The 27720-nt window shown below is 53.5% G+C and overlaps 2 protein-coding genes across 2 annotated transcripts; one reads left to right on the top strand and one right to left on the bottom strand.

The window, feature by feature from the left end:
- Positions 1-2057: 2057 nt before the first annotated feature.
- On the bottom strand, positions 2058-13108 carry INKA2 (inka box actin regulator 2). Its single transcript, XM_066565340.1, has 2 exons — positions 13001-13108; positions 2058-3797 (listed from the first exon to the last, which is right to left on the bottom strand). Exons 1-2 carry the CDS (start codon positions 13034-13036, stop codon positions 2898-2900), a joined length of 936 nt encoding a protein of 311 aa, XP_066421437.1. The 5' UTR covers positions 13037-13108; the 3' UTR covers positions 2058-2897.
- A 7168-nt stretch (positions 13109-20276) lies between these two features.
- Positions 20277-25371, top strand: DDX20 (DEAD-box helicase 20). Its single transcript, XM_066565189.1, has 11 exons — positions 20277-20460; positions 20535-20629; positions 20792-20960; positions 21281-21395; positions 21478-21620; positions 22091-22229; positions 22493-22551; positions 22896-22978; positions 23425-23530; positions 23640-23741; positions 24088-25371. Exons 1-11 carry the CDS (start codon positions 20277-20279, stop codon positions 25182-25184), a joined length of 2292 nt encoding a protein of 763 aa, XP_066421286.1. The 3' UTR covers positions 25185-25371.
- The last annotated feature ends 2349 nt before the right edge of the window (positions 25372-27720 follow it).

The following is a 27720-nucleotide window of genomic DNA, read 5'->3' as shown; positions in this document are numbered from 1 at the left end:
CAGAAAGAGCCCGGAGGAGGGGGAAGATCTGAGCAGGTACCCGGGGAGAGCTGCAGAATGGCATGGACGGGAAAGCACCTTGAACATGGCCTAATTCCAGTCCCCTGCCCTGGGCAGGGGCACCTCCCACTGCCCCGAGCCCTGCCCAGCCTGGCCTTGGGCACTGCCAGGGATGCACGGCGGCTCTGGGCACCTGTGCCAGGGCCTCGCTCCCTCACAGGGAGGAATTTCTTCCCGATATCCCGTCCAACGCTGCTCTCCTCCAGTTTAAAGCCCCTGCCCCTGTCCTGCCGCTGCACAAACAGCAAACAGCAAACACAAAATGCTCCTGAGGGCAGCCAGCCGTGTTTCCCTCTCCTCCTGCCCCGCAGCAGCCCAAGAAGCCCCATCTCATTGTCGGGAGAATAAGCTGTGAAATGGCTTTGAAAATCAAGGCTCTTTAATTACAGGCACATTTGGGAGCCTTCTGGAGGCCATCTGGCTGGAGAGCAGGGTGAGGGCTCCGGGAAGGGAAAGCCCAGGGAGCACAGCAGCTCCTGCAAAAGCGCTCCATTAACGCTAAGAGCCAAATCCTCTCTTGCCATGGGGCCATATGGGCCAGAGCAGCACTCACCCATCCCAGGCTGTGCAGCTGCAGCGCTGGGTGCCTGGAGCCCTGGGTGTGCTGCTCACCCAGCCCTTGGCTCAGGCTGACCAGAGATTTCCATAAATCCCAAGGCAGGTCCATGGGGAGCCTCCTCCTCCCATTATTGTCCCGTGCTTGGGATTAGCCACTCCTATCAGCCATGCAGAACACAGCCACGGCCTCCTCAGACACTGCCATTGTGCTAATTAGCTGGGTTTCATCCTTAATAATGGAGAACAATTTCGTGGCAGTTTCATGAAGAAAAAAAAGAGGAGCAAAAGCCATTATAATTTCAGGAAAAGTCCCCGGAGAAGTGAAATGGTAATTCACAAATCCAACTCTGATCTATGAGCAGATCCTGCTCTGGAAACTAAATTAGGGAGGATGTCTGGCTTGGGTGATATTCTTCATTATTTGAATGTCTATAAAGAATATTTATTAAATATTTTTTCTCTTAAGAACTTTGGGATGCAGCTGCATTTTCTCGCTATTTCCAAGCGTTTGAAGCCTAGCCCACACTGGATTTGTCATTGCAAACATCCTGGAAAATCCTATTTTAATGCAAAGCTGCTCCTCTCTCTGGAAAACTCCTCTCTTTGGTGACCCTTTGGAAAGCAGAGGGGAGGTAACAAACAGGATGAACTACTGATAAAAGAGCAGGGAAACAAAACGCTTCCCAAGCAGCCTCTCAGCATTCAGAGGAGCGGGGCAGGGGGAAGCAGCAGCCCTGGAGCCCACGAGAGGAAGGACAAGGCTTGCTCAGGTTCCTGCACAAGTGCTGAGCTCGGGTGCTGCCCTGCTCCTCTCCTTGTATGGGCACAAGCAGGGCCTGCCTTGTGCCTATATTTAATTTGCAAAGCAGAAAAAGAATTCTGCCCGCACGCCTCTGCTGCACCGGCCTCTCAGCCTGGGGAAGCTCAGCGGGAGCAGAGCTGGGTGTTTATTAAAATGAAGAATGGCCCTGCTCTCACACAAGCCTCTCCTCAGCGGAGTGAGAGGAACAGGTTTGGGAGCTGCTGCACAGCCCGAGCACCTGCTGGGGGAACGGGGCTGCAGGGCCAGCAGCAGCCCCTGTGCTCCCTGCGCCACATCCCCGGCCTGGCCCCTTCTCCAGCCAGCTCTGGGGCTCTTCCCTGGGCAGCAGCTTCCCCCCAAACCCCAAACCCCAAACCCCAGACCCCAGACCCCAAACCCCAAACCCTGCCCGTGTCTCTGCTGGGGGGCAGGAGGGATGGGGAGGCGCAGGGTGAGCAGGGACTCACTCTGCAGCAGTGCTGGCCCCTGGCAGGGAGCTCTGCCCTGATTCACAACCTCTCCTGCAATGGAAACTCTTCTGGTGCTCCCCAGCCTGCCCAGCCCCGGGTGGGAGCAGCCAGGGAACCCCCAGAGTGAGAGAACAGAGCCAGGGTGTCCCAGAGCAGAGTGAGACAATCCCACTTTATTGGAAACTCTTGGAGAGTCGGACACTGAAGAACTTGGTTCTGTCAAAGCAGGGTTTGTACAACAGCAACAGGGAACACAACAGGAGATGGGGCACTGAACTTTGCATCCGGGTGAAAATCCAACAAGGAACTTCAGCAGTGCTGTACCTGGAACAACCCACAGGGACGAGGGGAGGGGAAGGGGCAAAGCCACCGAGACCCCCGGTCACAAACCCCCTGTAAGGAGCCTTGTGCCCCTGCTTTGGCTGGCAGGGGAGGCAGAGATGCTGGCAGGGCACCAGGGACACAGTTTAAGGGGAAACCCCCCAAAGCTGGGGGTTTGCCCCCCACTCAGCAATTGTTCAAGTCTTATAAATTCAAACTTATTTCTTTCCATTTAAATAACAAGTGCTTCAGGTACAAGGCTTGGGATGCCTGGTTTGTAACCCAGTTTCAAGTGCACACAAGCAGGAATAGATTTTTTTAACAAAATTATATATATATATATATTTGCACACTCATACACACACATGCACACCGTGGATTTTGTGCTGCACCATTGAGCTGGAGATGATGGAATGGGCCTGGCACCAGGAGCTGCTCACCTGTGGCACCACTCACCATAAAGCTGCTAAAGATTTGCATTATTTTTGCCAATATTGGTCCCCAAAGGTCTCCCCACGTGGGGCTGCACCAGCTGCTGCTCAGGCAGTCCCTGAAGCTGTAGTTGTCCAGAAAATTCCGTGTGCAGCACGTTCTGCAGGATCCTCTCCTGTCCCTGTGGAGAGCTCAGAGTCCCCTGAGCAGGTGGGTGGCCCTGGGTGGGTGTGGAGATGCTGGGCAGGGCAGGCTCACACCCACACAGCCGTGTTGATGTCAAAGCCCTGGCTGTAGTCTCTGGGGTCGGGCACTTTCCTGGTGCCCATTTTGGGGTGCTCACCATGGCTCTCTGCCCTTGGGCACCTCTCTGCTTTGCTGTGATGGCTCTGCAGGTTCCCGTGAAGGGGCAGGTAAAACGTCCCCTTGAGTTTGTTGATCTTTTTGGACCTCTTGGAGATCTGGGGCCGTTTGTCCTCAGGAGGGAGCCAGCAAGGCTTCTCCTTGAGCAGCCTGTCGCGGTCCGGCCGGACGCTCCTCAGGAACTTCTTGAAGATGTTGGCTGTGAGGGAGAACTTCCTGCAGAGCTCCTGGGACCTGCTCGCGGACAGGGACCCCTCGCCCTTCTCCCCCTTCTTGTCCAGCTCGGGCAGGTCCAGCCAGTTGCCCACCAGGTCTGCGAAGATGTTGTCGCCCAGCACCAGCGGCTGCCGGTTCCTGCTCTGCGACATCAGGGACGAGGTCCAGTCGTGGCCATCGTCGCAGCCCGGGCACTCCCGGCACGGCGGCCGTGCCCCGGCCGTGCCCTGGCCGGGCTCCGGCGCCCGGGGCACCCAGCAAGGTCCTTGAGGGGGGCACACGGCCTCCCTGCAGAGGCTCTGTGAGCAGCAGGGGCCGTCTGCAGGCCGCTGGCTCTCTGGGGCCGCAGCAGGCTGGCGCGGGCCGGCTGGCTGCGGCACGGGACACGCCGGGCGTGGGGGGCAGCGTCCCCGGGCGTCCGCCGGCCGTGGCTCCTGCCCCGCGGGGCTGCGGCGCCCCGAGAGCTCCAGGTGCTCCAGGGCCGTCTGCACCTGCAGCAGCTTCAGCTCCTGCAGGGCGCCCATCATGCAGTTCATCTGCTCGTGCAGCCCGTCACCCACCTCCTTCATGGACAGCTGCCAAGGGAAGAACACAGCGCGTCAGGGGCCCCGGGGTCAGGGGCCCTGTGGGTCAGTGTCCCCAGTAGGGTCCCCATGGGTTGGGGTCCCCAGCAGTGTCCCTCTGGGTCAGGGTCCCCATGGGTCAGGGTCCCCAGCAGTGTCCCTGTGGGTCAGGGTCCCCGGGGGTCAGGGACCCAGCAGGGTCCCCATGGGTCAGGGTCACCATGGGTCAGAGTACCCGGGGGTCAGGGTCCCTGGCAGTGTCCCTGTGGGTCAGGGTCCCTGTGGGTCAGGGTACCCGGGGGTCAGGGTCCCCGGCAGTGTCCCTGTGGGTCAGGGTCCCCAGCAGGGTCCCCAGTAGGGTCCCCATGGGTCAGGGTCCCCAGCAGGGTCCCCAGTAGGATCCCCATGGGTCAGGGTCCCCAGCAGTGTCCCTGTGGGTCAGGGTCCCTGTGGGTCAGGGTCCCTGTGGGTCAGGGTCCCTGTGGGTCAGGGTACCAGGGGTCAGGGTCCCCAGCAGTGTCCCCAGGGCAGCACGGGGCAGCAGAGCAGGGCTGAGCCGCTGTCTGGGCCATGCCCTCCCTCCTGACCACCTCTGCCACCCATCCCACCTGCACTGCACCCACTTCAGCCAACAGCACTCTGATTCTCCTCAGATTTTTCTAGGAGTGTCCCTCTAGGATTAAGAGGAGCTGACAGAAGTGGATTGTTTGACCTGACAACAAAAATAAAGAGTTTGGGTTTCCATTAATCGCTTGGCAGAAGCCCAAGGTGTAGAACTATGAATGGTTTTGGCTGCCACCAGTTTTAGAATATTCTTGTGCTTTTGAGTCTTCTGTGCCCTGTCACCAGCTGAAATCAGGAGCCAGAGCACAGCCTTGCTTCCTTACCTGAAGTGCTCAAGTAGATTAAAAATAAACCCCAGGAAGAATTAAATTATTACTCCATAACCTCTCTCCAGCTCTCAATGCCCTCAGCACAGGCACCTCCTGCTAGAGGACAATCAAAGACATTTCAATGCGCTGGAAATTTTGCACAGAACGACCAACAAACTCCAGGATTACTTACATTCAATCAGGAATTCTTTGATTCCCAGGCTAGGACCTTTAGTAGCAGTTCTGCTTCATCCCTGAACCTCACTACAAAGATTGAACTTTCTACACCAGGCTTAAAATAAGCAAGTTATTCTCCAGAGCTTCCCAACTCCCCCTCCTCTTTCGCTCTGCTGCTTTCTCTCTCTCATGCAGGGTCTGGATCACATTCCCCAAGCAGCACCAGGAAACAAACGGGCTCCACTTCCCAACAGCTGCCACTGAGTCATTTTTAGCAGGAGGGGAGTGGGAAGGGGCAGGAGAGGGGAGGGACAGAGGGGCTGGAGTGAGGCCGTGCCACTCTGGCTGAGGTGGTTTGCAGAGATTACCCGTGCAGGGAGGCTCCAGCCTACGCTGTCACCAGCACTTTAAAAAGCTCATCACCATTTTTTTGTACAGCAACAGATCTCAAGATCAGGGTGAAAAAGGCCAGCTTTTTCTGTTATTCCTATGTTCAGCTTTACATTACCAAGCTTTATTTTCTACATGTCCTTCATTTTAAGTAAGCTAGTTGAATTACTCGCTCTATTTCCATCTCTGTACGTGGAGCTGAGCAGCGAGGAAGAGCAGCCATCAGAGAACTGTGACAGCCCAGCTCTCTAAGGGGAAACTGCTCGACAGTTTCTGACCACAAATCCCCATTTCAAACCCCAGAACCTAGAACTAAACTCACCAGCAGGTTACAGCCATTTTTCAGAGCTTTTCTCTCAAGGAACTTGTTTATCACCCAGAATGAGCACACAGCTACAAAGACACAGAAAATCTGTGCTCAGCTTCCTGATTCCACTACCCAGAGCCTCCAGCTATGGCATTTCTTAACATCAGCAAATAAACCCCTGCTGCAGACGTGCAAATAATGTCCCAGCTGCAGGAGCCTCACCGCGCTCCTGTTCCCACTCCGAGCTGGGGCCAGCCTCAGGCAGAACTGCACCTTACCTCTCCAGATCTGCTGAGATGCTGCTCCTCCTAACCTTCCTTGCCTTATTAATGGCAGTCTGGTTTATCTGGGGCTTTGGAAGAAGCTGGATTTGGAGCCAGCCTGGCCCCTCATTGGCCATTCCCACCAAATCCCCCGGCGCAGTAATCGCGCCCTGGGGAGCGCAGGGTCCTGCCCTGGCCCCGGCTCTGCCACCCCCCTGGCATCTGCCCTGCAATGCCCCCGGCCCCAGGGAGCTGTGCCGGGCCAGCCCGGGGAGCATTAACCCTTCCTGGGCAGCGCTGAGCAGCGCTGGGCTCCCTGCTCACAGGCAGGGCCAGCCGGCCCAGGGAACAGCCCGGGGCCAAGGGCAGCAGCCCCGGGTGCTTTGTCTCCTCCTGAACACAGCACCGGGGCTGCCAAGGCTGGGCCAGCACCAGCCGGGGCAGCTGAACTGCTGCAGAGGAGGAGGGGATGGTCTCCTGTGTGGGACGGAGTCCTGGGGGTCCTGGGCTGAGCCCTGGCAGCAGGAGGAGAGGAGGCTTTGGCTCCCTTGGTTCCCTGCCCTGGCACGGGAACCCCACCCTGCAGCCCCTCCAGCAATGGGAACCCCACCAGCAGCGACTGAGCTCTCAACTCTTGAGACTTCCAACCCTGCTGGCAAACACTGCTGGGATTTTGGGTTGTGCAAGCTAAAAAATGAAGCAAACCAACCCCCTCTGCTTTATCTGTTGCTCTTCTTGGTATCTGCTCGGTCTTTTACAGAACTGGAGAGAGAGGGAAGCCCAGCCCAAAGTGAAGTCACTGCCTGGTGACCAAGCAGCCTGCGGGGCTTGGATTCCATCCACCTGCAATTAAGAGCACTCACCTTGGAAAGAAAATTCTGGAGGGAAAATAAACCTTCCCCAGTGTCTAACTGCCAGCCTCTCCTCCTTGGCAAGATCTCAGCTCTCCCAAGTTCAGACTGGCTTCCCTGAGACTCTCCAGAAAAAGAACAATGTCCCAGAGAAGAGAGCTCACCCCGGCAGAGGGTCAGGACTGAACTGCCTGGTCTGTGAGAAGAAAAAGGGATTCTGCAAAAAATCAGCAGATTGGGCTGGGAATCAGATGGATGCACAGCTGGAGGTGATGGAAACTGCAGGCTGAAGGGACAGCCCTGGTAGCCCCACTGGCTCTGGGTCACACACTTCATGCAGGGGGAACTCAGATTTGTGTCCCAGGCTGTCTCACCTGAGACACTCAGCCCCTCAACAGAAGTGGTGGTTTGGCTTCTCTGCTTCCAAAAAAAGCCTTCTTAGAACCATGACAACTTGTAGATATCCAAATCCATCTCTATAAACCAGTTAAAAATCAGATGCCTCAAATTAAATCTCAGTATTCCTGAATCTTTTGCAATCCCTAAAAATTGGCATGAAAAATTTGGTGTCTAATTCTGCACAAGCCAACTCATGCCTTTTAAAGCAAGACAAGTACTCACAGGGCTGTGCTCCCCTTCGGTGCCTGGTGTGTGATGGGAGAGGCTCCTTCCTGCAGCTCTGGGTGTTACCTGGCTCAGCCCTCCTGTGCAGGTGGGAGCCAGGCAGCTCTGCCTCAGTGCTCCTCCAAAGCAAAGCTCATTCACACTACAGACACCCCAAGCACTGAAAACTGAAGTGCAAAATTCAAAATTCCACCTTGAAATGGTCGTCAGGGAATATTCAACATGGGGGGAAGCAAACCAAAGCTGCCAGAGCTCATATCATATCCAGAGTGGTTTTTGCACTGGAAGTGCCCCATCCTGAGCAGCAAAGCACAACTGCTCTGGAAGCCACCCTGCCCATGATCTCCTCACCCCCAAACAATAACCACAACTGCTTTCCACAGCTGGTAAATCACTGATCTTTCACCACTGATTAACACAGCCTGGCCCAAGGAACCTCCTGCAGCAGCCACTGGCATTTCATCAACCTCAGCCTCAACATCTGAGATCCACAAACAAAGGAGATTTTCCTTCCCCTTCCCAGGTAAATCAGTAACTTTTCCCAGCCCCTTTGGGAACTGATATTCTCCTGTCACACCTCCCTTCTCTGAGCTCTCAGGATCAGTCCCAGCCCATCTCCTGCAGCCCAGCTCTCTGCATTCCCAGCCCGGCCCCAGCTCTGGGCTGCTGATGCAGAGGAAAAGCCCAGGCACCCCAGCTCCAGCACAGGGCTGGAAGAAGAGCCCTGAGTGTGTTGGTCACAGCCAGGAGGAAGACAGATGTCCAGCTCTTAGGGAAAAGAAATGCACACAGAGGAAGTTATTGCTAAGAGGACAGGAAAGAACAAATGGCAAATAGTTCTTAATAATAAGTTCTGATGGGCAACAGAGCCAGCACCAAACAATTGGTATTTAAAGCAGATGACATAAGAGAGACTGAAATTATTTTAGAACTGCTGAGCTGATCATATTGTTTCTGTGTTTCCCTTTGGGTCACTAACTGGATTAATCACCTGCAAGCCTGCAGTTGTGGCTGGGCATGGCCTTGCTGCACACAGATCTCACACAGAGCTCTCTCCAGCCCCTCACTCCACCTTCCTTTTCCTTCCCCTGGCGCATGCCAAGGGCCTGCAGTTGTCTTTCAGTCCTTGCACTCTATCACAATAACTCCAAGTCTCTCTTTTACCTTGACTTCCCAGGGTAGGTGTGCGTGAGGATGCTGACTGTGAGCTCACAGTTCATCTGAAAGAGGAAGGATGCTGAAGCTGAACCAGAGACTCCCCCTCACAACAGTTTCAACAGACCCTAAGCAGATGTTAACCTTGACAGATGTGGTTCACACCACTCCATTACCCACCTTCCTTCCCACTGCAAGGATATTGTTTGTGCTTCCCAGTCACACTCCCTGTGTTTAAAGGCAAATCAGAAAAATCAATTCTCCTCAACAGGAGAAAAATGGGCCAATACTAACTCCAGTCTTCAGATTTCCCTCACAACCCAAGGAGTAGAGAGACCACAGGCCTTGATGGACAGAGTGGCCACCAAAGATGATGGTTAGATGTGTCAGTTCTCAGCCCAGACCCGCTGTCCTGGGAATCTGTTCTTTAACATTCCTGATTATGTGAAACTGGGAGTCTGAAAAAATCCACCCTCATCTTCAGGTGACTGCTCTGGAAATAACCCAGAGGACAAAGCCTGTGGCCGCCTTCTCTCCCCAGTTAAACACGACAGGACATCTGCTGCCAAGTCACTCCTTTGCACCTTTCCCTCAGAACACCAAGGAACGGGATCTGTGACACCTCCCACCCTCTGCTCTGCCTCCAGCACCAGGGGCGAGGTCACCCAAGAAGGGACCTGCACCACTGGGAGCTGCCTGTTCCCACTGCAGGGGCTGCAGCAGCGGCACGGGACGCTCAGGGCTGCCACTCGTGCCTGGCAGGCTGCACAGCACCCGAGCTGCCCTGCAGAGAGAGCAGGAACGAAAACACAGCGCATCCCTCGGGGCGTGCCACAGACACCGCAATAGCACCGGTGTCAGACAGAGGAAAAATAATTGGCTGTATTTGCACTCGGACCGAATGTTCTGTTCCTGCAGGATATTCATAGCAAGAAACATTGTCTGCTCTATCAAACTCAGTCGTTCGATGCGTTTATGACAAATGTGCAGGAAGAACATTAAAAGTTCCAGTCAGAGTGGTGACTGAAATACTTTTCCTCCCAGAAGAAAGCAACAGAAAGCCCAGACATATCCTGGATTCATCTGCAAGACCAAAACATGCCAAACAAAGTTACAGGCACAGCCAGGTAAGGTCAGCAGCACAGCTAGCGTGGCAGTGCCCCTGGCCTGCTACAGGCACACAACCCCACATGCCAGACGAACCTGCCCCATGGACTCAGCAGCCCCAGACAGAAAACAATGATTTATTCTGCCTGAGCCCCTGCTCCATCCCACAGACCATGGGTGGTGCTGCTGCAGATCAGTGCAAACTGGTGTCTGAGAGTGCAGGCAGGCACTGCCATGTGCAGCACAGAAATAAACTCCTCCCTGCCAATTCCCCAGCCAGACAGCTCCTGTTAAATCTGAGCCTTCAGCTGGGATAACTCTGTGACTCGGGAGCAGCACAGCTCTGCTGTGCCTCAGGACAACGTTTGCAGACCCCAAATGCAGGCAAAGGCTTTGGGGATGGGGATTAATGGCAGGAGTGGCACCCTCCCAAGCTCTGGGGCACATTTCACAAGTGCCAGGGAAGGACAGATGAGTGCAGGAGCGCAGCCCATTCCATCACCAGGCCTGGAAACCAGCGCTGCACACTCCCACCAGCCACAGTGCATCCATAAATCTCCAGGGCCTTCCAGAATAAAAGGTCCCAAGCGTTTCCTGGAGCGGGCTGAGGTGCAGAGAGCTGGCACAGCCCTGGGGAAAGGCTGCCCGGGCCGAGGGTGCCCTGCTCCCCGGGGATGAATGGCTGTGTCAGCTGAGGCTCCCCAGCCACTGCTGTGGAAGCTTCTGAATGAATCCCACTCAAAGGGACACCACACATGCCAGAAACGATCAGCTTACAAAGGAAAACAGGCGGCTGCAACGGGAGAGCTCTCCTCACTGCCTGAAAGGGGTCAGATTGATCCTCGGGAGCCCTGGCACAGCTTCCCCAGAGGAAATGGGACGAGCAGGGCAGTGCTCCTCTCGCTGCTCGCTGCCTGGCCTGGCACAGCAGCACAGGTGACACAGGTGACACACGGGGGCCCACAGCAGCCCCAGCCATTCAATGTGGTTTTAATAAACAAAGCAAGCGAAAGGAAAAGCAGAGCTGGAATCCTCCTGTCTCACACTGCTGGGGGATTGAGTTGCATGGAAGATAACCTTTCCTTAGGAACTGGGAGCTGTGCCAACATCCACTATTTTTTGAGAAAATCCCCTCCTCAAAACTGGCCAAAAGTCCGGTTTACCAAACCAGAGGCTGCCTGCACTGAGCCAAACTGAACTTGTGCTAATGGGACAGTCTCTAACCCCAGCGTGTGACACTGAGCAGCCCTAGAAAGCCTGGCTCCTCACAGAGGGAGCTCTGCAGAACGTCCCTGCACACCAGGGCCGCTCCTTGGCCACAGCACAGCCTGGGGTGTCCCTACAAGCACGGGGATGCCTGGGGCTGGGCTCCCCTGTGCCCCGCTGGCTCCAAGGCGGCCAAAGCCATCCCCACGTTCCTGCCCACGTCCTGTGGCTGTGCAGCAGCCGAGGCTGGCAGGAGCTGCCCGGCAGCGAGGCAGAGGCAGAGCAGCAGCTGCCCAGCCCCGCTCCCACTGCCCGCGGTGCAGATGGGCCCAGCTGCGCCCCGGGCTGCTCCTGCCCTTTACACAAACGCTCCTCTCTTTCCATTCCGGGCTGCAGGGACAGAAGGGATTTTGACAGGCTGGAATCGCTCAGGACAGCACCGAGGGCTGTCTCAGTCGCTGCAGCTCCCACTGTCCCTGCAGCTGGCTCAGCAGGGAGGAGGAGGAGGAGGAGGAGGAGGAGGAGGAGAGCCCAGCCCTGTCCAGCTGCACCCTGCGGATGTCCCGAGAGCCGCTCTCGCCGCGCTGGGATCACCCGTGTGGAAGGAAGTTCTGAACAACAAACCCGGGCTGTGGGAGGGGGAACCAGTGGGACTGCTGAACACCAAATGTACAGAGACCCAGGCTGCTCCACGGAGACCCAGGCTGCTCTCAGGCAAGTCTCAACTCGCCCAGCTGAAGGTGACAACTGCCCCTTCCCAGTGTTGCAAGCCAAGCACACACAGATTTATGCCAGGCTACGTCAGGGTTTATTAATATAATAAAAACTGTTGCATTTTTACAATTAAAAAAATAAATTCCCGCATTATAGCAAGGACTGAACAAAGCCAGAATTTTCTCATTTAAAGTATTTTTTTTCTGGCTTTCATATTAAGTGTGAGGGATGTCCCTTTCTGTTGAATATATTGACTCTTCAGAAGTTGTGTTCTGCACTACAAGACAGGCATGTTTTAGACTGAGCGGTGCAATGTTTAGACTCCTCTACAAAAGTGTTGCTCAGCTAACAAAAGCGATTTGGTTAGAAGACAAAACACAGATTTCGGAACCTTATTCTTAGGATGTTCTTCTGGAAGCTATTCCTTCTCCCATCTCACCTCCCAGCTCAGATTTTCAAGGGCTGTCAGATTATTCTGTACATGCCCCGGTTGGCAGTTTGCATTTCGTTCATCACACTCAGGGCACAGCACACCAGTGACTCCCATTTTCCTTTGTTTTAGTTTGTCTTTCACCTCCTGTGTTTGCTGGGGAAACACGGGGAACGGCAGCAGGTTAAATGTCACTGCTGCCACATTAATCGGGAGCACAAGGCACTGCCCCAGCCCGTGTTTCACAAGACACGGGGATCTGGAGCAGCACGGGGCTCTGCAGCCCCGGCTCTGCCCTGGGCACAGCTGGAGCTCTGCCGGCTCCTCAGGGACAGGGTTACACACTGAGCGCTTCCTGCAGTGCGGGCGCTGCGCTGGGAGCACGAACCCGGCTGAAATCACCTCGCTCCGGTCCGTGCCGGGAGCTTCTGCCATTCAGAAACTTCACCCACCCGCTCCCGCTCTGCCTTGTCTTCCCCTTTTGTTCTCATTATCTATTTATCAGGATAAGGCAGACTCCGAGCCAGACCCGCTGGAACCCTGTTTTGGGGAGTATCAGCTCCTGCTGCCCAGCACCGCAGGCAGCCCCAGAGCAGCAGCAAAACCTCCGGGCTGCTGGACAAGCCCCAGCAAGCCCCGGGACTGGGGTCACCCCCGAGCAGGAGCGGCAGGAGGGCGAAAACACCGCTCCTTTCCGACAAAGCCTTTCCTACTAAACAAGTATTTTCACAGGCTACCGGAGGTGCCGGCGCGCTCTCTTTAGAGCCTTTTGATTCCCAGAAAGTTGCTCCTATCCATCTCTGTGGCTGCTTCCCTGATTTCTGACCCGTGCCGGCAGCTTGTTCCTAGAGCCACCGCAGGCCCCCGCCGCGGTTTCTCTCCGATAGACGGACGGACCCCGACCCACAACCGGGACCTGCCCCCGCTCACGGGGATGGCAGCGGCGGGACCCCGACCCACAACCGGGACCTGCCCTTGTTCATAGCACCGGGAGCGCCGGGACCCTGACCCACAACCGGGACCTGCCCCTGCTCACGGGGATGGCAGCGGCGGGACCCCGACCCATAACGGGGCCCTGTGCGAAGCCGCCCCGCGGGTGCCCCGACCCCCGGCCCTTACCAGCTCCTGCCGCAGGCGCCGCAGGTGCTGCTCCATGGCCCGGCTCGGCGCGGGGCCGCCGCGGGAGGGGAGGAGCGGGGGCAGTCCGGGGGCTGTCCGGGGGCTGTCCGTGGCTGTCCGGGGCTGTCCGTGGCTGTCCGATGTCCGGGGCTGTCCGATGTCCGTGGGCTGTCCGTGGGCTGTCCGATGTCCGTGGGCTGTCCGTGGGCTGTCCGATGTCCGGGGCTGTCCGATGTCCGGGGCTGTCCGATGTCCGTGGGCTGTCCGTGGGCTGTCCGGTGTCCGTGGCTGCCCGGTGCCCGTGGCTGTCCGTGGCTGCCCGATGTCCGGGGCCGTCCGGCGGGGCAGGCGCGGGGCAGGCGCGCAGCGCGGGGCAGGCGGGGCCGCGTGTGCGGCCTGCGGGGCGGGGGCTGCGGGGCGGGGGCAGCCGCATCCCCCGGCCCGGCCCCGGGGCCGCAGCGCTGCTGGAGGCGGCGGGCGCTCCTCCCGACCGGCCCCGCGCTCCGCCCGCCCCCCGCTCCCCGCCGAAGTTGGCGGCTGGAGTTGGTGGCGCTCCGCGCTCCGCACGTCGCTCCGCGGGCGCGGACCACCCCGCCGAAAGCACGGATTAACCTACATGGCCTTAATCGGGAGAAATTGCAAAGCCACCCAGCTGCGGTGTCCCCGTTTTGTCCTCACCGCGGGCCGCGTCGCTCGTGCTGTGCCCGGCCAGCGCGGGGGACGTGGCGGTGCCCCAGGCCGGGACAGGGACACAGGGACACACGGACACAGGGACACACGGACACACGGACACACAGACCGGGCCGGGACAGGGACACACGGACACACGGACACACGGGCACAGGGACACACGGACACACGGACACACAGACCGGGCCGGGACAGGGACACACGGACACACGGACACACGGACACACGGACACACGGACACACGGACCGGGCCGGGGACACGGACACACGGATCGGTGGCGGTGTCCGAGCGCCCTGTGCCAGGCCAGCACACGGAAAGCCGCAGGGCCAGCTGTTCCTAGGTGTCCCCAGGTGTTCCCAGCTGTTCCTAGGTGTTCCCAGGTGTTCCCAGGTGTCCCCAGCTGTTCCCAGCTGTTCCCAGGTGTCCCCAGCTGTTCCTAGGTGTTCCCAGCTGTTCCTAGGTGTCCCCAGGTGTCCCCAGCTGTTCCCAGGTGTCCCCAGGTGTCCCCAGCTGTTCCTAGGTGTTCCCAGCTGTTCCCAGGTGTCCCCAGCTGTTCCCAGCTGTTCCCAGGTGTCCCCAGGTGTTCCCAGGTGTCCCCAGCTGTTCCCAGGTGTTCCCAGCTGTTCCCAGGTGTTCCCAGGTGTCCCCAGCTGTTCCTAGGTGTCCCCAGGTGTTCCCAGGTGTCCCCAGCTGTTCCCAGCTGTTCCCAGGTGTTCCCAGCTGTTCACGGTGCCAGAGCGGGGTTCATTTTTCCCCTCGCTGTTTCAGCCCGTGCCAGTCTCTGTGCACGCAGCAGCACCTGGAAAACTCCGGGTGTGGGGATGTGGCAGCCACGGGTGAGCCCCTCTAAGGGCGGGATTCTTTTATCTCAGATCAACAGCCTCTAATATTGCTTCTCACCACAGGACACCAAACAGATGGACAGGCGAGCAGGGAAAAAAATGCAAACACTTTTGGATCATCAGACTTCATAACTGTGCTGAATTTGAAGGGGTTTGAAGTTTTGACTGTTTCTCACAAATAAATATTATTCTCATCTTATTTGCAAAATGTGTTGTTTAGATGATAAATGCTGAGTCCCCTGTGATATTTTAGCCTGAGTTGCTCAGCAATGCTAAAGAACTTGATAGGAGCAGAAATACTACTTTGTGTTTTCAAATTTGGGATTAAAAACATAATTACTTGGTTTTTTTCCCATAAATTTCACAAAGACTGGCTGAAATTTTTGCCTCTCCAGGTCTTTATTTTTTGGAGGAAAACATTTTTTATAGAAATTAATTGGATTTGCTTTGTTTGCTTGTTTGTTTACAGAAACCAGTTTCAGTGTTTTTGAAAGCTGACCTTTGTGTCAAAATCCAATTTAAATGGGAAATTTGCGATCTGCCCTTTCACATGTGTTTGGGAAACACTCCAGAGTTAATGTTTATTGATCCTTCCACTGTCTGGGTTATTATGGGTCAAAATTTCCTTTCTCCTCGCTCATTTCAGGGCTCCCATTTCCCATCTGCTCAGCATGGAAAGAGCATCTCTCTTCGAGGCTCTGTAGAATGTGGGGCTGTGAAGATATTCATTTACTGAAGAAATGACCTTCTCAAAAAGTGAATCACTTCCAACAGGCCATGCCATGATGTGAGTGGGTGCTTGCCAGTCTCGGCTCTTCCTTACAGCCTAAGCCCAGCTCTGATTTTGCCCTGAAGTCTGGCAGGGTTTGCTGGCCAGCTGGCTGTTCCCCATGGGCCAGGGTCGGGTGTGGGTGCCCACAGCCCACGCCAGCATACGGCAGGGTGGGGAGCCAGGCAGGAGTGAGAGATCCAGGATCTGGAATGGGGAATGGCCCTGGCTGGGGCAGCTCCGGGGGCACAGGGACTGAGAAGGGAGAGACCCCCAGGCCTCACAGTGCCCATGAGAGGGGTGAGAAAGGCACCCAGGTCACTGCATCCCTCCTGAATTTACCTGATGCTGCCCCTCGTGTGTCCCTGACAGGGGTGAGAAGGGCCAGCCCAGCACTGAATTTACCTTGTGCTCTCCCATTTGACTGTGGCAGCACAGCAGAGATGCCAGTGGTCCCCATGGCTGCTGGAAGGATCAAACTGAACTCACACAACGTTTTACCTTCAGCACATGTCAAGGATTCTAGAGGCCACCTGCACGTGTACAAGGCAAGGGGCAGATGCTGCAAGCCCCTGCGCCTCCTGCAAGACACCAGACTCTGTGATCTTCTGGCAGATGAACAGGACGAGTTTCTAGGCTCTGTTTGGCTCTGCTAAGGACATCTTTTTGATCCCTTTTCCAGCCTCCGGGGCTGCTCCTGTCCCAGGAGACTGATAGAGGAGTTCATGAGCACAGAATAAAAAAAAGACCAGAATATTCATGAGCTCCAAACTCCTGGGAACTTGCAAGAGGAGAGAAAAATCTGAACTATTTTCTCAGTAGGATTTCCTTACTAAGCAGCATTTTTCTCTTGCGTGTAGACAACTGGTTCAAAGCAGCACCGACACCTCATGCCAGGCCCTGCACTCCTCCCGCTCTGTCATGGTGTAAACCATGAGCAGATGGTGCAGTGCACTGGAAAATCAGATCTCCGAGAAAACACAGAGCCAAGAATAAAACTCCCTGAAGCAGAAAGCTACATGGTTTATTTCAGGATAAAAAGAAAAACTGAGATCCTTGGGCAAAAATTAGAATACTCCTTCAGAGTGGAGTATTCCACTTCTATGAACTGCCTCGTTCCTTCTTGATTGAGGAAACATCCATCCCTTCACAGCTGAAGGCTCATCTCATTTGTTGTCTTTCAGTTCATTGATCTGGTTTCTCCAGGCTCCCACGTGACTGTTCTTTGCTGAACTAACAAGCGTGGTTATCACTGAATTTTCTTTCCTTTCGACTTTCTTGCACACTGACGACAAACCTTTCAGAATTTCCTCCCACTTCAGCTGCAGCATGACCTGAATTGCATCCATCCTTGTTTAAACCCACTGAGGCAGAAACACCCAGCCACGATAGGTAAGGATGTAATGCCAGAACTTTGTCTGGTTTTATATTTGTGCATAAAGAGATAAAATAGCCCTGAAAAACATTCCTGTTTCTTCCATTAAGTCTAATCCAGTGCATACAGTCTCTGCACTTGCGGCCTTTGTATATAAAGTTCTGACATGCCCCAGCCTCACTGTGCCACATCCTCCAAATACAAACTTTTAACGCTGCTCCAGCCAAATTCCAGCTGCTGGCATTGCTCTGCCTGCCCTGGAGTGCCAGGAGGGAGGACCAGGGAGCTCCTTGTGCAGCACTGCCTTGTGCTGAACATCTCTTGGATTTCCTCTCAGCTCACTGCCTTTTCGTGACCTAGATCCTGCTCATACGAGCTCAAAAAACAATTTAGCAAATCTTGGTATCTAAGATTAAACCGGGATGATGTTTATTTATTTGGAGGAAAGCAACAGCAGTGAAATATGGCATTTTTCTCTGCAGAGCTGAAATTGCTGCTCTGACCCAATCCCTAAGGTCTCCTTGCTTCTATCTGCAGCTGCACCCGTGCATGTGCCTGTGCTGAGTGCCCTGTGGACTTGGGATTCCATCTGAAACCTGGGGAAGAATGGGCCTGACAAGGAACCCCATCCATTCCACAGGAGGGCACTGAAATGAGCCTCAGATGGATGTGAGAATCTCCATCCTGCTCCTTCTGGTCAGTATTTATGACAACTGCACGCGCCAGGCTCGCTGGGAAGAGCCCACATCTTTGTCATTACTGAAGGGACAGAGAGGATTCTGCTGCTCCCAAGGCTCGCTGCTCCTGGTGCCTTGCCATGCAGCTTTCTCTTCCAGAGGGCAAGGGAATGTGCAGGGTGCTCGAGTCAGTTTTTGGTGGTGAATATGCAGTCGCTGCCTCTGCTGGATCAATGGCCCTTTCACTGTCCTGGGCTCTACTGTACAGAGAACAAACACAGTTTCCATGGCAGTGTAAACACAAATACAGCCCACACTCCAAAGAGTGACTCACACGTGCTGCAGAGAACAGAGAAACTTCCCTGTCTTAATCTGAAAACATCTGGGAGAGGAGGATGAGATTATCTCACTTTCAAAATATTCTACAAATATTATGTAAACCAGATTTGCTCTGAATAATTCCATGTCTTGGCAGATCTGGAAGACAAATCCTTTGAAGGCAAAGGAATAAGGCAAGGCTGGTGCCTGTTTGCAGTAGCAGTGTCCAAATCAATAATGAATATATTCTTAAAATAGATACAACACAACACTTCTGGAAGCCAGTACCAACTAACCATGAGCATTTTACCTCAGTATTTCAAAGGGTCACAACAAGAATTTAAGTGTTGGAAATGAAGGGTGGATTTATAAGAAAAGGAGGAGATGGATAAATTTGTGGAAAGTATTTAGTACAAGTCCTGGTATTGCAGGAGTTAGGCTGGAATAGTCTGAAATAGTGTGAAATAGTCTGAAATAGTGTGAAATAGTGACCATCCAACCTGGAGCATCAGCAGCATCACTCTGAGGTGTCTTAGAACATCACTTACCTAAAGCTGGTACACTGACATACAGATTCAGGGGAAAATGTGTCCAGCATGGAATTAAACCAAATATGTGATGTGCACTTTCTAGCAGGGACAAAAATCTGGTGAGCACCATCTTGGAGGAATAAAACATGCTCTCAGTGTATATGGGAGGAAGAATTTTTCCTAGCAGGGCTTTTCTACCTCACAGATTTTTATGACCCCAAGCTAGTTTATATCCCTTCAAAAGAACCTGTTATTTTAGCAACACTCCAGCTCTGAAGGATGTCTCATCTGCTTCTTTTACCAACCTAAATCCTTTCCCAGGACCTATTCTGCCTGCAGAGTATTCAGACTCAATGTCAAGCTTTCCAAAGGCTGCTCTGAGCAGGAATTCTTCCTTTGGCTCTTGCTGCAAGCAGAAGCAAAGCCATGTCATGGCAAAGCTGCAGATTCCTCTTGGCGGGGCTGACATGTGAAGGTCAGCAATGGGAATCCAGCGCTCCAGAGTCACTGAGGGAAAGCAAGGCTGAAGGGAGAAGATTCCTGTTTGTGCTGTGACTCACAGCAAAGCCAGGAGCTGCAGCAGGTAAGATTTACTATGGGACTGAGGGTTAAAACAAAACCCTTCACGGGATCAACTGACAGAGCTGCAGGAGCTGAAATGGGACACAGCCCCTCAGTCAGGGCCAAAACCAGCAGGAGAGGACAACAAACCTGCCAAGGGTGTCTCACACACACACAGGGACACGGTTTGGAGTCTGAAGGGCTGAAGGAAAATGGAATCACAAAGAGCAGCATCTTTGTGAATGACCGTGCAGTGTCTGAGCGTCTCATTAACGCACACAGAGAATAATGTCTGTCCACAGATCACCTTGGCTGTATTGCAGCCTGCATGCAACCTTGGGAGAAAAGGAGTAAGTGAGAGAAACAGAGAGGGCAGCAGTTCCTGCAATGGCTCTTGGGGGCTGTTTTGTCACCTCCTCGCTGCCCTTCCCCCCTGGGAACAGTCCCTCCTTACTGCTCTTTCTTGTCTGTTCAAATCACATCAATTTAAAAGGGTTATGAAAGGCTCTATTTAATCAAATGTTTGTTATGTCCAGGTGTCTTTGTCTGTGTCGTTTCCCAGATTTATCCAGAGACAATTATCTCATGTTGGAGACTCTTTCCCCTTGAGGACCAATGAGAATATCCACTTAAAAATTAAGAATTGATTGGAACAGTGGCCTGCCTGTAGATCCCGTTACCTGTGCTCCTGCTGTGCTCTCCAAGCTGGAACTGCTCTTTGTCCTGCAGGGTTAAGTGTTTGCTGCTCAGATATTCACAGGAAAATATCATCACAATAAAGCACAACAGAATAGAATCTGACAGACTTTTCTCCCCCATCAGGAATATAGACATGAGGAATTTCAAAGGCGTGACCAAGCCTGTGATACACCAAAGCCATTAAAATTCATTTTGGCTGCCCGGCACTGTAAGAATAATGGCACAGTGTATGTGCTTGTACAGTAGAAGCCACTGTGGAGACTTTCCAAATCCCCTTGCAATGAATGCAAGCTGCATGTCCAGAGCCTCTACCATAAAAGCCTGATATTCATAAACCCACCCACGATTTAAAATAAGTGGCCTACAGAGGGCAGTAAGTAACGCACACACAGATTAACACATTTGCCCTTTGCTGAGTGAATACTGTGCTGTTAATTTTTGTAGGAATTTCTTGTAGGCTCCTAAATCGCGTGTTCTGTGAGCTGTGTGCTCTGCTCGGGGATGGGCACAGCCCCAGGGCTGCCGGCGCTCAGAGCGCGCTCGGGCAGCGCTGTCGGGCACAGGGTGGGTTTGGGGTGTCGGTGCAGGCCGGGAGCTGCACTCAGCGGCGATCTGGGGCTGTTCCGCCGTTGTACCGAGCTCGCCAGGCCCGGCCCGTGCGAACTGGGACCGTTCCGTGCCCGCTCCGTGCCCGCTCCGTGCCCGCCCTGAGGCGGAGCCGCCGCCATGTGCCCTGCACGGCGCCCCCTGGCGGCTCTCGCCCGGCGCGGGATCACGGCAGCTCTCGCGAGACTCCCCCGCCCGCCCCGCCAAGATGGCGGCGCCCATGGAGGCCGAGGGCCGGTTCCGCACCCGGGACGTGCTGCTGCCCGGCGGCCCCTCCGACTTCGGCTCTCTGCTGCTGTCGCCGCCCGTGCTGGCGGGGCTGGAGGCGGCCGGCTTCCATCGGCCGTCCCCGGTGCAGCTGAAGGCCATCCCGCTGGGGCGCTGCGGGCTGGGTGAGCGGGCGGGCCGGGGGCTGCTCCCGGGGCTGTCCCGGGGCTGCCCTGACCGCCGCGGCCGCTCTTTGCAGATCTCATCGTGCAGGCCAAGTCTGGCACCGGCAAGACCTGCGTGTTCGCCACCATCGCCCTGGACGCCGTGCTGCTGGAGAGCCCCGCCACGCAGGTGAGCCGGGCCGGGGAGGAACCGCTCATTTGGGGATACGGCACCGAGGGCCCTGAGACGCCGCCGTTTGTTTGTTTAAATCACCGCGGTTGGTTTAAATCACCGCGCCCTCAGCGCCATCCTGCGGCTTCGAGCCTCTCGTTTAACCCTTGCCTCGCACAGATCCTGATCCTGGCTCCCACGAGGGAGATCGCTGTGCAGATCCACGCCGTGATCACGACGATCGGCATAAAAATGGAAGGCTTGGAATGCCACGTGTTCATCGGGGGCACTCCTCTGAGCCAGGACAGAAGCAGGCTGAAGAAGTGCCACATCGCTGTGGGCTCCCCAGGTAGGGAGCAGCTTTGCTGTGCTTTGGGTCCCTGTGACCCTGCACAGTTCAATAACCGGGCCTGGGGACGCTGGGTTGCCTGAGCTTGTTGTCATTAATAGGGCTCAGCCTCAGAGGTTAAAGAATACATTAAAAGTTGATTGTTGGGGTGTTTGAGGTGATGTTTTCGGAGCTGTTTGTGCTGTCCTCCCCTGCAGGGCTGTGCTTGTTGTCATTAATAGGGCACAGCCTCAAAGGCAGCTCAAGAGTAATTTAAATGTTCATTGTTAGAGAGTTTGGGGTGATGTTTTCGGAGCTGTTTTCTCTGTCCCCCCCTGCAGGGCGGATCAAGCAGCTGATCGAGCTGGATTACCTGAACACGGCCAGCGTGCGGCTCCTGGTGCTGGACGAGGCGGACAAGCTGCTGGAGGAGGGCAGCTTCCAGGAGCAGGTCAAGTAAGGCAGAGCCCTCCCCTGGTGCCTGTGTGGTTGTATCAGCTGCCTCTGTGTGAGTCGGTGCCCTGGTTGTGTCTCCCAGCTGGATCTACTCCTCCCTGCCTGTCAATAAGCAGATGCTGGCAGTGTCAGCCACCTACCCCGAGTCCTTGGCTGCTGCTCTCACCAGGTACATGAGGGAGCCCACGTTTGTCAGGCTGAACCCCACGGACCCAGCCCTTCTTGGTAAGCACATGAGGGCACTTAGAGTGGCATAGGTCAGCAGTGGATGAGGAGGGGGACACTAAAGCCAAAACATGTGCCTTTAGAATGCATGATTTTTCATAATTTCTATGAATTTATGAATTATAATAATTCATAATTTCTATGCATTTTTCTTGGCATTTCCCTAAGTTACTCAGTTTATGAATATTGATTCCCAGTGTTGACGTAGTGAATCTTGAAGTGGAATAAGAAGGTCTTTAAAGGTCTTTCCAACCCAAACCAGTCTATGATTCTGTATTTTTAAAATACCAGTGACAAATGAAACTCTCTTCTTTTTCTCTCTATTCAAAAAATTTTAAGAAAAACTTCTCCTGGAGGCTCTCCTGTGTGTCTGTTTGCAGTTTCCCTTCAGCTGCAGTATCACAAGGTTACTGAACTCTGTGCATGTTTTTATGGCAAGCCCTAATCTGTTGTTTTGGTTTCCTGCTCAGGGCTGAAGCAGTACTACAAAATTGTGAATTCCCATCCCCTCCCACATAAAACCTTTGAGGAAAAAACCCAGCACCTGCAGGAGTTGTTCAGCAAGATTCCTTTCAACCAAGCCTTAGTCTTCTCAAATTTGCACAGCAGGTAATAGATTTGCAATAACACCTGGACAAAGCTTGCTTGAGAGCAGTGCTTGTGATGTCCAGCCATGGATGATAAATTTATGGGACCTGTGAGGTCTCAGAGCAGTCTGCAAACCTCAGCTCTGAAATACAGCCTGAGGAATGCACTGTGAAATACTGAAAATATCAGAATGCAGTCCCTGGCTGTAGAGAATAACCTAAGGACTGGCAGGTGTTGTTAGGCCTGGTTTTATTCCAGTTTTCAGTGTGTGTGTGTTCCCTCAGGGCTCAACATCTGGCTGAAATACTGACATCCAGAGGCTTCCCTGCTGAGTGCATTTCAGGTAAATCCATTCACAATTTTCTGATTCCACTGAGATTGTGCATAAATGTGACCTAAAATAGGAAAACATGTCTTAAATCTTGCCTTGCAGGGTCTCTGGTTAAATGGCTGAGAATAGCATTTGAATCCTTACAGGTCTTTTGAGACTCAATCTACAAGGAAAAGAATTATTTTTGTAATGAGTGACCTGAGTTTTCCAGTTTTGTTTGTTCCTTCTTTACTCATTTGGAGCTGATGTTTGAGGAAGTTTCTGACTTATTTCTGATGATACAAAGCAGTGTTTTCTAGAATGTGAGGGCCATAAAGATGAAGAATGTAACCTGCTTCTGATTTTTATCTTCTTAGGCAACATGAATCAAAATCAGCGACTTGATGCCATGGCTAAATTAAAGCAATTCCACTGCAGAGTTCTGATTTCCACAGACTTGGTGAGCTTTTACTGCTTTCAGACAAGCTTCTTACAGATTCTATTTCAAATTTATTAACTGCTCTGCAAATTTTACGGCATGCAGGAGTATTGCACATAAAGTTACTTTAGAGGCATTGATTTGGCTTGGAATTGGAGAGAACATAAATGTGCTGATCAAGCACCGTGGGCTGTGACTTATTGTCACAGTGGAGCTTGGACATCACCCCCATTCCTCATCTGCCTGCCCATGGCAGGGCCTGGAATGAGGGGATACTTTTAGGGCCCGTCCAACCCAACCCATTCTGTGGTCTGGCTCAAAAACAGTTGTCAGTTTACCTGTTGCTCTGCTAGAAGCAGCTAAAAGCCGCTCCGTGGGCAGTGTGCTGTGAGTGCCAGACATGGTGTGCCTTCTCTGGGTTTATTACTCAGCTCTCACTGCCCTTTTCTCCTCCTCCCTTGCTGCAGACATCTCGTGGAATTGATGCTGAGAAGGTGAACCTGGTCATCAACCTGGACGTGCCCCTGGACTGGGAGACCTACATGCACCGCATCGGCCGCGCCGGGCGCTTCGGTGGGCTGGGCTGGGCTGGGCTGGGCTGGGCTCTGCTGGGCTGGGCTGGGCTGGGCTGGGCTGGCCTGAGCCCTGCTGGGCCTGCAGTTAACTCTGCTGTGTCCCACAGGCACCTTGGGGCTGGCTGTGACCTACTGCTGCCGTGGGGAGGAGGAGAACACCATGATGAAAATTGCCCAGAAGTGCAACCTGCAGCTTCTTCCTCTGCCAGGTGGGCTCTGTGCTGGGCTTGGTGGTTTCCTGTTGGTCAGAGCTTCAGACAAGCCCAGGGGGCTGATGTGTGCCTCCTCTGCTGGGGCTGCTTTGCTTTTAGGCCACCTTCTGCACGCTCAGCTCCTGACAAGTAATGCAGTGTTGTTTGTCTTGAGCAGCCTTTGGTGCCTCCTGTGAAGGAAATGTTGTTGCTCTTTAAACTCTTCTGAGAATTAAAGGGGCTGGTTTGTGGCCCTCACTTGATGTCTGACGTGCAGTTTTGAGAAGCTTCTCTTGGGTACTGGTGTGAGCTCCAGAGGGAAGGATGCCCTTGATTGAGTGGTGCTTGTTTCTCTTCTGTGCAGAGCCAATCCCCCCTGGAATGATGGAGCAGTTTGAGGATGGGCAGGTAGAAGTTAAACCTGCAGTACCCACGGCTCCTGGGGTGAACTGTGACACTGTGTGTCCTAAACCAGAGCAACCCGAGCTGCAGCCTGTCCAGAATGGCTTTCCAGACATTCCCCAGCCTCCCTCTAATCTTCCAAGGGATAATTCTTCTGTAGAAAGGCCAAAAAAGACTCCGAAGCAAAAACAGACAAAAAAGTGCACAAATCCTGCAAAGGTAGAGAAAAATAGAGCCCTGCAAACTTCCAGCTGTCACACAGAACAGAGGAACCAAGTCAAAGCCATCTCCAGGATGGATGGACAACACAGCACTCAGGCTCCAGATGAGGAGGCCTTAAAAAAAAATCTTCCCAAAATTCCATGCTTGTCTTCTTTCAAAACCCAACTCAGCAGTCCCTGGAGCTTCTCAGATTTCGTTGAAGATTATGATTATTTCATTAAAGAAGGGTCAGAGAGAGAGGTGGAGATTTTAAGAAGTTACTCAGGCCCAGGAGAGCAGCGTGGGCTGCCCAGAAATGGGGATGTGGAGTGGGAAGAGATGGAGCATCACCCAGAGACAGCAGCAGACGAGGCTGAGTCTGCTGACAGCGATGGCTCAGAGAGCTCCAGGGGTTCCTTTAACAGCGGGGCCAACAACTCCTGCTCTGAGGCCTTTTCAGACACACAGGAGCCAAGCCCTGTGCCCCCAGCACGCCAGGGCCCCCCAGGTTTCTGTCCCACACCAGAGAAGCCTCAGGAGCCATCCCACAGCCCAAGGCAAAAGGAAGTGAAAAAGAAGGTCCCAAAACAGAATGCTAAAGCCAAGAGAAGCCACAAGCATCAGTCGGGCAGTCCTGCCACGAGCAGAGCAGAGGAGGAGCAGAGCTGCAGCTCCTGGGAGGACGCTGCTCACCGGGGCTGGAGCTCTGAGCACTACTGGAGGTGCTACTACGAGGCCTGGCACAGCTACTACTCTGCAGTGTCCCAGTACAGCAGGGGCTACTGGCACCTGGGCTGCATCAGGGCCTACCACACCAACTCCGTCTATCTCCAGGAGCTGCTGAGAGACGGGCACTGATGTCCTGGTGCTGCTGCTTGGGGCCAGGGCTGTGACTGCAGGGCTGCTCTAAAGGACACTCACAAGGGACAGGTGTTGCTTGAGATGGAGAAAATGGTGTCTTTTTGTAAGCAGCTGTGTCTGGTAAATGTTTTACACAGGTCCAGTGATGGTGTTACAATTTGTTAATAAAAGGAAAAGAAAGACAGCTGGATGCCCAGTTGGAATCTTTACAATACAAAGTAAAAACAGGATGCTGAAAGGCAGCCATTCCCACATAAGAAATGTCAGAAAGGAGAAAATGCAGAACAATCCCAGATGTATTTCATGGAATCCCAGAATGGTTTGGGTGGGAAGGGCCCTTACACCTCCCTGGCTCCCCCCTGCCATGGCAGGGACCCCTCCCACTGTCCCAGGTGCTCCCAGCCCCAGTGTCCAGCCTGGCCTGGGCACTGCCAGGGATGCAGGGGCAGCCCCAGCTGCTCTGGGCACCTGTGCCAGGGCTGCCCTCCCTCCTGCCTTCCCTGTGGCTGTTGGGTGAAGCTGAATTCCCGTGAGGCTCCATGGTCTGTTCCAAGTTGGTGATCATCCCCTTTTCCCCGATTCTCTTGGTAAACATCAGGCACTGATTACATCCCAGTCAAGTGGCAGAGTGAAAGGAGCATCTCAATGCCTGCATTGCTAAATTAAATCCAGTTAATTAACACTGTATAAATAACATTTCTATAGCAAGGTGTGCAGCAGGCTGTGTGGTGGAGGATTTAATTATGTAGAAAATGTGCAGCAATCATAATTGGTCTGTCCCTCTGGGTGCAACAGTATCAGACTTCCCACACTTACAGGAATGCTTTAATTAGATATGGAATTATCTATTAGTGCTAAAACTAATTGATATTTCCTGTTTGGCTTGTACAGAGCTGTCCTGGGGCAGAAAAAGATGGGAGTGCTGGCTGCCTCGGGGTGCTGACCCTGGCTTGCCACTGCACTCATTTTGAAAATCTTTCTGTGCTTTGTTCCTGCCTTACTCCCTTTGTGTCACAAATGACTGCAGGGAGGGGATTCCCCTTTGTCTGAGTAGCTGGAAAAGGCCAAGACAGCATGATTGTGTTTCCAAGATGGATTTTTGCAACTTGTAACGTTCACAGAGGGGACCCTGTAGGCGATGCACTTCAGTATCTGCATTATTGCTGTGCTGTGACATCTCACTGATTTCCTCAGTGATTGCTTAGGGAAGAGTGAATTAGTATTTAAATACAACTGAAGTGGCCTAGGTTAACACCCACAGTTCTCCAAAGGGGCCTCCCAGAAGGTTTTGAGAAGAAATGACAGCATGCTGTTGGTATTTGTGGCACATACTCTGTTTAATCCGGATTGGATACATCAGGTACAGCAGTGGCACAAGACTCAATACTGTAAATGATATACAAGTTTCAACATATGCACTACAATTCCAAAAGAAGACAACAGGAAACTTGGTTCTTCTAGAAAGTTGTTCTCAAATGAAGCTACCTGCAGTTGTGTCCAGTACATTTTGTATCTGTCCTCTGACATTTGTAAAGCAAAGCCCATTTAAAGTACGAAAATAGAAAAGAATCAGGTTGAGAGCTTCTTACAACATAGAACTCCTAAAGAAAACACCATTGCATTGGAATGCCGTACTGGTTTATCAAAAATAGACCATCACACCCTTTGTAGAGACTTGCTTGGTCCAAGGAGCCCCTGGGAGCTCCCAGTGGTGGCTGAGGAATGGGGAGGAGCGAGGGTGTGCTGGGGACCTTCCCAGCTGCGGCTCTGGAGCAGCACTGGTTTAACCCAGGAGGGGAGGGACACACGGACACGCACAGAGGGACAGACCTGACCGGGAACAGGAGGAGGGACTGTCACAAGCTCTCTGTCACCCGCTCTTTGTTCCACCTGAAACGTTCGTGGCACAGGTGCTGCCCCCTGAACAGGAGCAGCAGCTCTGGCTCTGGCTCCAGAATTCCCTGTGGCATTTTGGGGTGTCAGGAGCTAAGCTGCACTCGGTGCAAGGGGAGGTGCTCCTTGCTCTACAGGATTGCCAGAGAGGTGAAATGACTTCCTCGAGGTCACTTAGTGATTGCTCAGGAGCAGAGCCCAGGTGCTGATGCTCAGCTCCTGATGTTCACTGCCTCCCCTTTGCTCTGACAGCCTTAGAAAGAAGAAATCACCATGGACAGCGCTTTTGGCAAACACAAAGCCTAAAAACTTGGGCTCTAATCCCATGGATGTACTGCAGTTGGCTCGAAGTGTTGGAGAAAAACAAGTGTTCTAAACCAAAATACTGAGATGGACTGGGTGGGTGAGTGATGTGGGAAAGGTGTTTTGTTCATCCAACTCTAAAAGCAGAATTAGGTTTGTGGTTCAAAGCTGCTGATGTTCACCAGCTCTCCACGAGTGCTGACTGTAACTCTGCCTTAGTCCAACAGATTAAAATATTACAAAGTCCAAGGGATGTAGCAACACATAAATTAAATGGGATTTTTAATTCCCTGGGTTTTCTTTACAATACATGTAAGATGCAACTTTACTTAAAAAA

Source organism: Molothrus aeneus, chromosome 24 (genome assembly GCF_037042795.1).
Source record: "Molothrus aeneus isolate 106 chromosome 24, BPBGC_Maene_1.0, whole genome shotgun sequence".
Lineage (NCBI taxonomy): Eukaryota > Metazoa > Chordata > Aves > Passeriformes > Icteridae > Molothrus > Molothrus aeneus.
The sequence above is the reverse complement of the archived record's forward strand: the minus strand, read 5'-3'. Positions and strand labels throughout refer to the sequence as shown.